This window comes from Aythya ferina (genome assembly GCF_964211825.1).
Source record: "Aythya ferina genome assembly, chromosome: 4".
Classification (NCBI taxonomy): Eukaryota; Metazoa; Chordata; class Aves; order Anseriformes; family Anatidae; genus Aythya; species Aythya ferina.
Window position 1 is genome coordinate 11,990,740 of NC_140300.1, and position 12,656 is coordinate 12,003,395.

Genomic DNA, 12,656 nt, shown 5'->3' on the forward strand with positions numbered 1-12,656 from the left:
ATATTTTGTGTGAACCCTCCACGCACAACAGGCTGTGGATCAAAGACTAGGAACTCTTGATATTATTTCCTGGCACACAATCTACGTCTAAATGGGAATTTCAGTGCTCTCATCTCAGCGGGCTTGACTTCTGAGCTACCGACCCCTGCGAAACATCACCCTGGGCTGAGTCCTGCTCCCTTCGGGAGCCTCGACATACTTCGCCAAATTCAGCAAGGCAGTGAGCAGGCCTGCTGGCAGCTTCTGCAAACAAGGTGATTTCCTTCTCTAACTCTACTTTCCCATCTTCGGGAACAGTCTCTTTGCAGTCACCAATGTTAGCGACAAGATGTAATGGCTCACAATAATATAGATGTCAATTCAAACTTCTTCCTGTGCAGCTCTGGTGCTGGTAAAACATCTCCGGCCTCCCCAGCACACACAAAAGCAGCTCAAACATTCCTGGGCACCAGCAGACCGACCAAGCCGAACCAAGGCCACCAGCAGATGAAGAAGCTTGGCTTTCATTCAGGTCTTATGTTGTGCCAGTTTGTGCATGTTTAAGGAGCAGTTACGTGAAGTAAGCTAAACTAAGCTAAAACACACTTTTGTATTGATAATTTAGCAGCTAACAACCCAGCTCTTGCACTGATTATGTGCAGTGGCCTGATATCAATCTCCCACGGTGGGTAAGGCCTTTCCCTGCTCCTCTCTAGAGCTTTTAAATAAACCAACAGAACACAGGGCACAAGGGGCGAATTCAAAAAATGCTGTCTCTTACAGTTCTCCAGGATCAGTGGAAGGAAGGAAGGAAGGAAGGAAGGAAGGAAGGAAGGAAGGAAGGAAGGAAGGAAGGAAGGAAGGAAGGAAGGAAGGAAGGAAGGAAGGAAGGAAGGAAGGAAGGAAGGAAGGAAGGAAGGAAGGAAGGAAGGAAGGAAGGAAGGAAGGAAGGAAGGAAGGAAGGAAGGAAAAGAAGATCTTGTGGCCCTCAGTGCTCTGCACAGTAGCCCTTGAGAGATGCTGCATGAAGAAGACCACAGGTATTTCATTAGGAACTGAAAATGTGTTTGCTGAGCTGCACCTTGCCATTTGTAAGCTGAGGTGTCCGATTCAGCCAAGCTGCAGGGGAATGCATTCCTTCTATGTCTTCCTTGGCAGGAGCTGGTGAGTGCCAGCAGTCTGGGCAGTGAATCCCAGCTGGGCTTCACAGAGCTACAAAAATGCTGCACAGCTGATGTGCAACTCGTTTTCTTGCTTCTCTTCTTTACAGTTGTTTTAGAGTTTAATAACAATAGCTGAGACCCAAGAGAAACTTAAACCATTGATAATGGGCCACTTGCTCAAAAACACTGGGCACTTTTGCCCCATCTACACATCACCCTCCCTGCTGCATGTGCTCAGCAGCACCTCAGTGGCTGTCACATACAAGAGAGGGAAAAATCACTCTGGATTCTCTCATGTTTGCTTTTCCTACCAGGCTGGGAAACCTCAAAAAGAAGAGGACCAGGTCTCAGCTGGCTTTGTCAATACTGGTCTCATTGCCTTTGCTTTGGGGAAGCAAAGCTCGGAACCGCCAGCAGGAACAGCTTCCCAATTCTCTACCCCCTGCACCAACCCAGCCAAGAACAAGAAGGATTTCAGTGCCACTCCCCAATGGTCCATCACTGCTGTGCAGGACACAGCTCTCACTCCGAAGCCACTGTACTCCTGACATCGAAGTTTTCCATAGTCTCTGTTCATTTTTCACTTCTCAGGGCAAAGAACATGTTTTAAGACCCCTTTCAAGACAGCTGAGATCTCTGAATATGCTCTCCATTATGTGGTTGGATAACGGGCAGGGAAACATGGGAAACCACTGATTAAAAGACAAACTAACAAAATAAGAAATTTCCCTCTAAATCAAAACCTGCGACTCTGATGAAATCCTAGTGCCCATGGGAGGGGAAAGCTTTTTAGTTCGTGTGCCTGCTTGCTTCTTTGCTCTAACCACATGAATACGACAATACCCATGGCTCCAGAGTCCCATACATACCAATTACACTTGTGTGGTTTACAGGACTAAAATGAGAGCGGTCAGAAGGAATGATGCTCATGTAGCGTATCCGCGAATCAAGATGTGGCAGCCAAATCTAATTTTAACCCTACTAACCTCAACGATGCCCCATAAAGTGCTGAGAAAGAAGAGTGGGATCACTCTAAAAACCAGATGAGAACTTGGATGCATCAACACCAACCTGCTGTGGCCTGGGATGCTGGGGTTCAGTTAAGACCCATAGAGGTTAGGGTCAATGTATGAGGCACAGGGTATGTGTGCACTGTGTCCCGATGGGTCCCCGATGACCTTTGAACATAACTGATGTGTGATGGTATCTCTGTGCACCAAGGAATCAACCTGTCCCTGGCATCTATTTGGTTTAGTTTGTTTTATTTCTAGTTTGGTGCCTCATTCATGGAGCCCACCAAGAAAAAGAGCTGCCTGGACAAACGGGGTTCAGGAGTTCCCCCAGGGAATTATTTTCTTACCTCCACCTATGCTAGTGCTGATCCCTACTTATGCTGAACCCTCAACACAATACCTAAGAGCACAAAAGGAAAAACCAAGAACAAAATATTCAGTTTTCCATAAATGTTAGATTTAACAAGTACTGCTGCAGATTTAGATGCCTTGCACTCACAGGCAGTTTCAATCCTCTGAAAAGAGCAAGTTACAAGGTATTTTCCAGTAGCAAACACAGGGAAAATATCTTATTGAACTTAGACCCAGGAGGATTTCATGGCAACCTACCATCTCTTGATACAATTGTGTTTCCAATGAAGAAACAACTATTTCTTCAGATTCAGTCACATTTAACATTGTGAAACACTGCCCAAAGCTCAAAGAGGGATTCCAACACGCTCCTGTAACCTCCCAGCTCCAGCCCCTTGGGTATCTGCCTTGCAGTGACAGCTGCTCTTGGAGGCAGGCGTGGAAATACATTAACCATAAATAGGTTGTTCTTCAGTACCCAAGAAAAGCAACTTTTCTCCAGCCTGGCTCAGTTTGGGAGGCTCGGTGAGGCACTGCTACAATTTCCAGGTGGCACAGCTCGATCCTCAGCCAGCACTGGCGTTACTTGCTGGTATCACGGAGGCACCTAAATGCTACCGACTCGGAGCAGAGCCCTGGTGCAGCACAGCTCACTCGTGCGTGTGCTGGGGGAAGACTGCTCTTTCCCTTGGGGCACTGACAGTCTGGGAGCAGAGAAGAGACAGCAACAGTAATAAAAAATGTGTTTTCACAGACTGCAGCTTGCCATCTGCTAAAAGTGAACGTGCTGGCCAGTAAACGGGGGCTCACTGCTCAGAAGGAACGAGGACGCATCCTGGTAGCTGGGGCTTGCAAATCCACTGCTGCCACACCGTTTTCTGATGAGCTTCCAGGCACCGTGGAAGAGAGAAATTTCATGAAGCAAACGGGGAAAGGCTAAACATTAATTGCAACTACTCCATCTACTAGTACAAACTTCTAACAGTGTTACTGCAGAGAAACCACAGCAATTAGATGTTGCCTAATGACCACATTGTTTGAGTGGTTTTATGACTTACTGCTTAAAAACAAACAAAACCCTACTTGCTGTCCTACAATGTTCTTTTTAGAGCACACAGATTATCACAGGGACATTGGAGAGACTAGAGGGAACCCAGAAATGAACAACCATCCCTGGGTGCATGTACATTGGTAAGAACATGCCCGTCAAACACGCGGCAGGTGAATACAGCTCCATGGAGATACTGTCCTATTCAGATGGCGCGATTAAAGAGCTAGCAGAAGTGAGTTGGGAAGAAAGAAAATTTAAAAGGCTAAAATAGAAGTTATTCAGAGAAATAATAACTAGTCTGCAAAAGCAGAAAGGTACAAACAATGAGCAAGAAGCAGAGTTATTTCAGTATATCGGTAAATGAGGGGAGGGAACCAGTTAAATACAGGTTAAATTGCACTGGAAATGTTTGCAGTCAGACACTCTGAAGTCTATTCAATGGTCTGACCACTGAAGTGCCAAAGTCTAGGCATTTAAATTAAACTGGGCTACACATTAAATCAAATCCTGATCAAATCCTGATGAAAATGAACACCGGAACAAGCAGGACCGACAAGGAGTGCCTTTTCTTCTCCAGCCTGTACTGCGAAGTGGCCAAAGCAGCCAAGAAACCACACATCATCTTCTATCATCCTGCCTCTTTTAGGCGTTTGGGTGGTAAGCAGTACTTTCATATCAAAGTGCCTGGTTTATCAAGAAGGACAGCAATCCTCGATCCTAGGGAAGTGCCACCATTGTCACATCACAGGTAGGAAACTGAGGCACAAAATGACCTATGTGCCACAAACGGTATTTCAGAGGAAACTGGTGAAAAGTAAAGTTCCTCAATACTCCTGTCCAGCTGCAATTTAACCCAAAAGCTGTTCACTGGGCACCTTGTGTTCTACCTCCAGCCCAGCCTCGCACTTCTCCTGACCTATCCCTGTATCAGGGCAGTGGGGCTCACCAAGCATCACCGCAGGCTGCAAGAGAGCAGCGTCAGAGCATCTCTCTTCTTTGCACACCAGCTTCACCCAGGGCTGACAAAATCCAGTAGGATCCATAAACGTGGCACTTCTCCACTTACCCAAGCCAGCGAGTCCAACAGAAGCGGTGCTGCACACGCACAACACGGGATATGGTGCATGGAACAACTCCCTTTGAAACGCAGCTTCTTGGAGGGGAAATATCAGGCCTTGCTCCAAACACTGCTTATGTATGAGTATTCCACGTCGTTAGAAAAAAATACCTAGCTGCAGGAGCAGCCCTTGGACTAAAACAGACCTTTGTGTGATCTCTGTCAATGAACATCCTTTAAGCACACAGTTCTGTTTCTCAAGGATGGACGTAGGTAAAACTGCAAGCACAGACTCTTCAAAGCTGTGACTGCATTTTCGCACTGGGGTTGAGCAATGCCTGCCACACCAGAGCCTGAGTCCGTAACTCAAACTCTACCAGCCGTGTGGAAGGAACTGCAGCAGCCACAACCATCAGTTATTCGGGTTAGGGATAACTTCAACCAAATCCTGTGTTTCACCTAAGTCAGTCACCCAGACCCCTCTAAAATAAGCAGAGAGAGATAGGTGCACATTCTCCTGGGACAACTCACCCCATCTTCCTCAGGCATGTACATTACAATTATCATCAACAAGATCAGCCCAAGGACCATCTCTGCCTCCTTCCCACTGCAGAAGCCCAAGCTTAGATGTGCAGGCTGAGGTTGGGCATGACAAAGGATCTCATCCATTACTTCTTTCAAGCATTTTTGTCATCGGTGATTCATCAGGGCTTTAAGTTATTATTGCTGGGGCAAGGGGCTGGGGATGGGAATGGTTGGTAAAGAATGTGAGGCTACGAGAATAAAAATGCCGAAGGAATGTTGCAGGTCATCAAGTTTTGTCCTGAGCTACTGCAAGCAGACATGTATTGCAGACTACTTCCAATCTATACTTTCAGTTTTTGTATACTTGGATTTCTGCTTCCAGGAACGAGAGGGATCCCACCTGCGTTGTGCTGCAGATTGTCTCACCTTGTGCCAGCACCCCTTGGTCTTAACGGACACAACCACGGAATGTTTTATTTGGGCATACAAAGGGCTTGGCATGAAACAACTCCACAATCTGGGCAGTTTCATGCTTTTAATTCATAAATCTGTACACACCTGCAACATGAATTCCCCCTGTGATACGTGACCCTGCTACCAAAAGCAAACACGTATTTAATGGTTGTTATTAAGCCAGATTTGGCTCATCGTGCACTTGTAATATATCATCAGCATCAGAAATATGGTTTCAATCTTGTGTGTGCCCGTGGTGTTTACTGCTAAATTTCCCTCCCGGATCCAAACTCTGGGAGCACCCCCCAAAATCTGCACAGCAGTGCCTGCTCACGCTAAGGCTTCTTGTAGCTTGCTCCTAGGCAAAGCGGGTAACACCAGTTAAACCAGCAAAACCAGCTAAAACCAGCTAAGACTGCAGGTGTGGAGGGGTGCTCCCAGAGGAGGACTCTGAGGCATGTTTAAAACAGGAGGTTTGTAATTAAATTATGTATCAATTCTCCGTGTCTACCCAGGGGACAAGAGGTGCTCCCTCTTTTCATCAGGTGGAATTTGCTGAAATGTGAGAGAGCTCAGCAGGCAGCGACACGAGCAGCAGGCTGTAGGGCTGCAAGAGGGGGAAAACGGAGGCTGAGAGAAACAAATAAATGAAGCTAGCCACAAAATTCACACCATGATGAAATATATATATGATGTTAAACTCCTCATTTCCTTCAGTCAGCTTAAAATCAGTTTGCTTCCAGTGAGGGATTCCGCTGTGCCATTCAAATATGATTACTGGGTTTGGTTTCTGTGCTTTTTATCATGCCATCACCTCAAGGAATTAAAAAAAAAAAAAAAAATCCTCCCTGTGGGAAATCTGCCTTCCACTTGATGATATATCTGCCATTTATCAAAGGTCTGAGCCATCGGGATTTTTGACCCCGTGCTCCTTTTAGTTCCTTAAAAGTAGCCTCGCTACTCTTGAGGAACAGCACCAAAACCTTGCCACAAATGGGCTTTTGCCCAGTTTGGGTAGATAATTACATTTACCGTTACAGATAGTGCAATGGTAATATTGAAGTCAATGGTTTTTATAGATTCCCTCAGCTCAATTTATTGCAAACTGAACAAAACAGAAAACCGATTAAATAAAATATCTTGCAGAAGAATACATTTAGTGATCACTCGACCCTACCAATGATATACAGTGAAACTGTATTACAAAGAATAATATTTTTTTAAATTAAAGAAATATTTGATGTCTGGGCATCAAATACAAAGAAGTCTGGACCAGCTGAAGTTTGCATGTAACAATTTCTGTGGATGTGCAATAAATCTTCCCCTCTGGTAAGCTGCTGCTAAATATTGAGTCTTGAAAAGATTGTGTGCATTTGTATGTTTATTTCCCACAACAAAGAGCTGCTCATTTAGGAGAGATCATGACATCAACTTGCTGGACAAATAAGTGCCTGCATGGGACTTTATATTGCGACAGCAAACAAAACGAGGGAATACTGGCACCGTGAAGCTGCAGCCTCAGAACTAATTGGCCGACATCCTGTTCACGGCACTTTAGCAGCCTGAACAGAGCATGCAGAGCATCCTAGGAACCAAAATCTACTGTGAATACGAGTCTCATTCTTCCCCTATTTCTGTTCTGGCTTTGATTACTTTTTTTAATCAATTGGTATTAATGCACAATGGGAGTTCTCCAGGAGGGTCAAAAAAAACACAGTTTTGCAAAGCAAGTTGTTCACCCAGCACAAAAACAAACAAAAAAAAGCTTCTGGGATGACTGTAAGGTTTCCTAAAGAAAATGCTAAAAGTTTCGTTTATCAAGTGCCTGTCTTCCCTAAATCCAAGTGGGCAGTGTACTTTGAGTAAAGCCAGGAGCACACATACTCGATTTAATGCAGTAAGAGGCTGCTCTGTAAGCGTGCACAGCTCCCCGTTCCTCACCAGTTCACAAATGTCAGTCACGAGCCCTGACCTGAGCAAGTGTGTGCCACACCACCCACCTGCCACGTCTATCTTCAGCTTATGATTATTGACGACTAGAAAGGGAATCAGTTCCACTTGTGTGAACCTTTGCTTGAAAGTAATAGCGCACAACAGATTCCTGTGGACGTAGGGACAGAGAACAGCAGCACTAATTGTAGGAACTCACCAAGATACACCCTTGGTGTTAAAGGACTGGGTCTGCAAGGCATGCATCACTAGTGGCAGTTTTAGTTATGCAGCCCACTGTCAAGAAAGGTCAGGGAGAGGCTTACCCTGTACGGAATCCATAAATAATTTATTATCAGACTGCAAAATAAAAGCAATGTGGACAGAAAACAGGAAGCAATTAGCATAGCTCCCCACGCAGCTCTCTGGTGACAAAGCCAGGGAGCACACTGCGATCTTCCCAGTTACTCAAGCTCGCTTTGCCATCAGCTCAACCATGTACTCTGCTGTGCTATCAAACCCAGCAATTTCCCTAATTCACAAAATGAGTGGCGTTATGAGAGGACATCAGGCTTCTACGCTACAGAAAAGAAGGGGGAGGAGAGAGGAACAATTTAATGTATAGCCTCCCTTGTTTCTTTCAAGGCATCACATGCAACCCAAAATCACATGCTCCTGTTATGGAAGCGCAGGAGGACTTACAAGACGTACATACATTTTTTAAAAGCTCCATGTGCACATCAGCCTAACCTCTGCCCCCCTCAAAGTTATTTATTTGCCCTCGATCCACACTTGAAGTGCTCCTGATGCACTATTTGTGCAGGTGATCATTCCCCAGAGAAGCAGCTGCCCCCTCAGCTTTTACGGTTATTTGTCTCCCCATCACGGAGCTCAAAGGAATAATCCCACTGCGTATTTCTTCTTCATTTATTTCACTAGGTGAGGTGTTTAAAAGGATATACGGTCATCTGGAGCTCATCACTGTCAAATTTTCAGCCACACAGCTGTAAAGGGGAAAGGAACTAGTTTAGCTCCATGGTTTACAAAGTGCTGAGTACCTCCAACGAGGTGCCAAATGTCTGTGGCGACACTTGAAGATTGCTTAGTGCCTCACGAGGTTCACGGGGCCTGATCCAGCCCTCGGTTATGAACGACGGTCCTTCCATCGACAGCAGCACGCCTGGGACGGAACAGCACTTCACTTTTCAAGCCTGTACCTCCACGGCAAGGGGAGCTCTCCTAGGCTTGAGACTGACAAGATAAGGTGCCAGGCTCAAGAAGAGATGGATATTAGCATTGCTACTTCCAAACACCCAACCCAGGGCAAAATAAACAAACAAACATTCACTATTACCTTAAATACGTTTTGGATTGGGTATTTAGTTTCAAACGTGTTAATCTCACATACACAGAGGCAGCAGGATTCCTTCCGAACCCCATAAGCCCATCCTGCTTCCATTGGGCTTCATTCGCTTCTTCTGTTTTCTTTCCAAGGAGGAAAAAAAAAATAATCTCTTTATAAATCATTTTTCTCAGGAAGCCTTTGTTAAAATCAGCTCTTCTACTGGAAACGTGCAATAAAACAAAGCTAACAAGAACAGAAGGCACAAAAAGAATTGCTGACAACCAGCCTTTAAAACACCCAGTGCAAAAAGTCTGCCTGCTCTGCCTGGGCTAGGACAGCAAAGCTTTTCATTCCCAGGTCACTCCTTCAAACCCAGTCTTGCTTGGCAGTAATCACCTGATGGCAGGCACGGCAAGCAGCACACTTTTTAAGTAACTCTGCAAAAAGCATTTCTTATTGAACGTGTAAATACCGCCGAGAATATCTGCAGGCATTCAGGACGAGAGTGCCGCCCGGCAGTGCTGAATTAGTAGATAGCAAACAAGCAAACAAAAAAGAGCTAACAAGTTGCATCAAAGACCACACTTCTTTCATTTCTTCTGACAGTTGCCATTTATCTTTGCTCTCAAGCAGCCTACTTCATACTACGCTAGCAAGTGAACTGTAGCACACTGTGAAAAACTCATAATGTTTTAGCAACACAAGCCTTCGCTGCAGCATCTGGTATTAAATCTTTGCATGGAGGTGAGGAGAGACCACCAGCCAGAAAGGTGGATTAGCGAGGCTCTGCTGTATTCATTTCAGAGTGCCGAGCGCTTTGCATGAAGGCGGTATCTTGCCTTTTATGTCAAAAAACGAACTTCTGCCAACTTTTGGATACTGAATTCTTCAAGGAGGCAACCCTAGCAGCCTGCAAGCACCGTCCCCAGGCAGGGAATGGCAGCAGCCTACCGGGGAGGAAGGGCAGAGTCACAAGAGCTGATGCCGCTGGTTTGCGACGCGTTCTGTGAACAGAAAATGGCCATCCTCCATCCTCTCACCCTTCCTTCCCGTGCAAACGAGAAACCGGCTCTGAAAGCGCCAAGCTTTGCGGTGTTGCCTCCACCTCTGGCACACGAAAACGCGTGATGCCACAAGAGCAGCCGGCGTGCTCCGGGGAACCGCTGCTTCCCCACCCGCCGAGCCGCGGCCGCCACACATCCCGGGTGGATCCCCAACCAGACAGGTGGAAAACAGGACCCGGCCCCCCACGGGAAGGATGACAGCTCGCGGATTTGCGAGCACCACAACAGCAGCGCTCTGAACCGAGCCAAGTTTAAGTAAACTTTATGCTAAACTCACAAAGTTCAAGCAGGGGAGGAGCTCGACTGAACCGCAGTAAAAACACCCGAGGGGTTTCCCGAAACGCTAAAATCCTCTAGGGGAAAGTTGATCTCGAGCCTTCCTACCATTTCCCTGCCTGGGAAGTTGTGCGGGCAGCGCAAGGTGCCGGGGATCGCCTGCCTGGGACGCGCACGGGGACGAGCTGCCGCCTGCGTGCGGGAGAAGCCACGGGCAGCAAAGCCAAGCCCTGAGACCGCCCGTGCAAACACGCAGCCATCGGGGTCGGCACACGAAGAGGGGAGGGCTGGAGGCAAACGAAACCGGGCTCGCCACGAAACTTCGGGGCTCGAAGCGCTCCGGGTGAAGAGCAGCGGGACGCTGGGAGCGCTGGTGCTGCGGGGCGAGCCCCGCTCCGGGCGCTGGGGTCTCGGGCATCGCCGGGACTGGGACACAACCGGGAGGGTGCCGGGGGGCGAGGAGGGGGGAGCTGGTCGGGGAGAAGCCCCCGGGGAGCGGCAGGCAGCATCCCGTGGGTGTCCCGAGGGGATGAAGGAGCCGAGGGGGCGCCGCGAGGTAACCGTGCAGACCTCGGAGAAGGAGATCCCTGCAGGGGTCCCCTCCCCGCGGAGGGCAGCGCCTCTCCTTCAGCCGGGGGTGCGCGCCTCGCCGCTCCGGGACCGAGCCTTCCTCCTCCTCATCCTCCTCTTCCTCGCCGTCAGCCACCCTCCTCCCCGCGGCACCCTGCCCCTCCGCTTTTCAAACTTTCCAAACTTTCGGGAAGCGGCACCTCGCCGCCCGTCGGGGCGCTGCTCGCCCGCGGGGATCCCACGGGGCACCGGGCACGGGGCGAGACGAGCCCGGCGGAGCGCCGGCACCCCCGGCGGCCGGCACGGAGCCCCCCTCCCAGGCTCCCTTTTGGTTTTCCCCCCCCGGTACTCACGCTGCTGTTCTCTCCCGTCCAGTGCACCATCGCCTGGTTGTGAGCCGCGTCCCCTTTGAGCACGAAGGAGGTGCTGAGCAGGGCCACCCGCTCCCGGCCGCCAGCCGGGGGAGATGCTCTCCCGGAGCGGCCGCCCCCCGCCGCCTCCCCGGCCGTGCTCCACCGCCCCCCGGCCGTGCTCCGCGCCCCCCGGGCGGCCGCTGCGGGACCGGGGGGGCCGCAGGGCTCGGCGCAGCGCAGAGCGGCGGCGGAGCCCAGCAGCAGAAGCAGCAGCAGCAGCAGCGGAGGAGGAGGCAGGCGGGAGGCCACGGCGGTGGCGGTGGCTGCGAGGGACACGCGTGGCCCGCCGTGCGCCATGGTGGCTCTCCGGAGTGGCAGTGACAGGCGGGGAGGTGGCGGCGAGGGAGACACCGCCGCGGAGGGCGGGGGCTGGGGAGGGTCGGAGCCGGAGCCGGAGCCGGAGCGGGGCTGAGCGCCCGGCCGGGGCGGCGCCGCCATCTGCTGGCCCGCAGCGAAACGCCGGCACCGGGGGAGAGCCCGGGGCGGCCCCGCCGGGACCGGGGGAGGCGCGGGAGGGGGCGCACGGGGAGCCCCCAAGGCTGGCTGCGCCGCGGGGCACGCGTGGGGGCGCGCACAGGGTGGGGGCAGAGGGTCAGGGAGAGGGTCACCCAGCGGGTCGCCCACTGGGTCACCAGCCAGGTCACCCACCGGGTCACACTTAGGGACAGCGACCAGGTCACCCAGTGGGTCACTCATGGGGTCATCCTCGAGGTCACCCGCAGTGCTACACGTTGGTCACCTCCGTGGCCACACATCGGGTCAGCCCCAGGGCCACCCAGCAGGTTACCCATGGGACCACCCAGCAAGTCAACCACTGGGTCATGCTCTGGGTCACGCACGGTGCTGCACACTAGGTCACCTACCTGGTCACCCACAGGACTACACATTGGGTCACACCCTGGGTCACCGACCAGGTCACACTCAGGGACAGCAACCAGGTCACCCAGGGGGCCGCAGCCACACGCTCCCAGCCGCCCGTACCCCAATGGGGACACACTTTGGGCTGCTGGTTCTGACCGTGCTCCTGCAGCCCCGCTGCAGCACCGGCTGCCTGCGGGCTGTCCCGTGGCACTGCAGGGAAAGACAGAGCCAGAGCGCCCCCAGCCACCCTCACGCAGCCCCTCGGTGTGGACGTGCTACCTGCTGACCGTGGAGCGGGCAAGCCTGGCCTCTCACAGCACGGGGTTTGGCCGTGAGGCCCGGAGAGGTGCAGCGGAAAAGCCAGAAGGGCTCTGTCAGAAGCTGGAAGCAGAGGAATGAATGAAGCAGTTGCAAAATTGCAATTTTTGCAATTAAGATAAGGAACACTTTGGCGGAGAGCAGGAACGCATCCCTTCTTCTGCCCCACAGCTCCTAGCAGGCAGCAGGCTCATCACCAGCATTTCCCAGGGACACTCGCTCATCCAGCACTGCCTGCTTCAGGGACCTGGGATTTACAGGCATGAGGTGTAACTGTGAACAAATTCA

General features: G+C 50.6%; 1 protein-coding gene across 11 annotated transcripts in view; it reads right to left on the reverse strand.

The window, feature by feature from the left end:
• SORCS2 (sortilin related VPS10 domain containing receptor 2) overlaps positions 1-12,656 on the reverse strand; it is a gene marked incomplete at its 5' end in the record, with an annotated part of 570,927 nt that overhangs the window by 534,393 nt on the left and 23,878 nt on the right. Inside the window, one exon of one of the 11 annotated variants that reach the window (XM_084517067.1) lies at positions 11,130-11,486. The exons of 9 other annotated variants lie outside the window; for them this stretch is intronic. In XM_084517067.1, the coding sequence (XP_084373193.1) occupies positions 11,130-11,486 (357 nt within the window). Of the gene's footprint in view, positions 1-11,129; positions 11,487-12,656 lie in introns of those variants that run through there. One more of the 11 variants, XM_084517070.1, reaches the window with a different exon arrangement.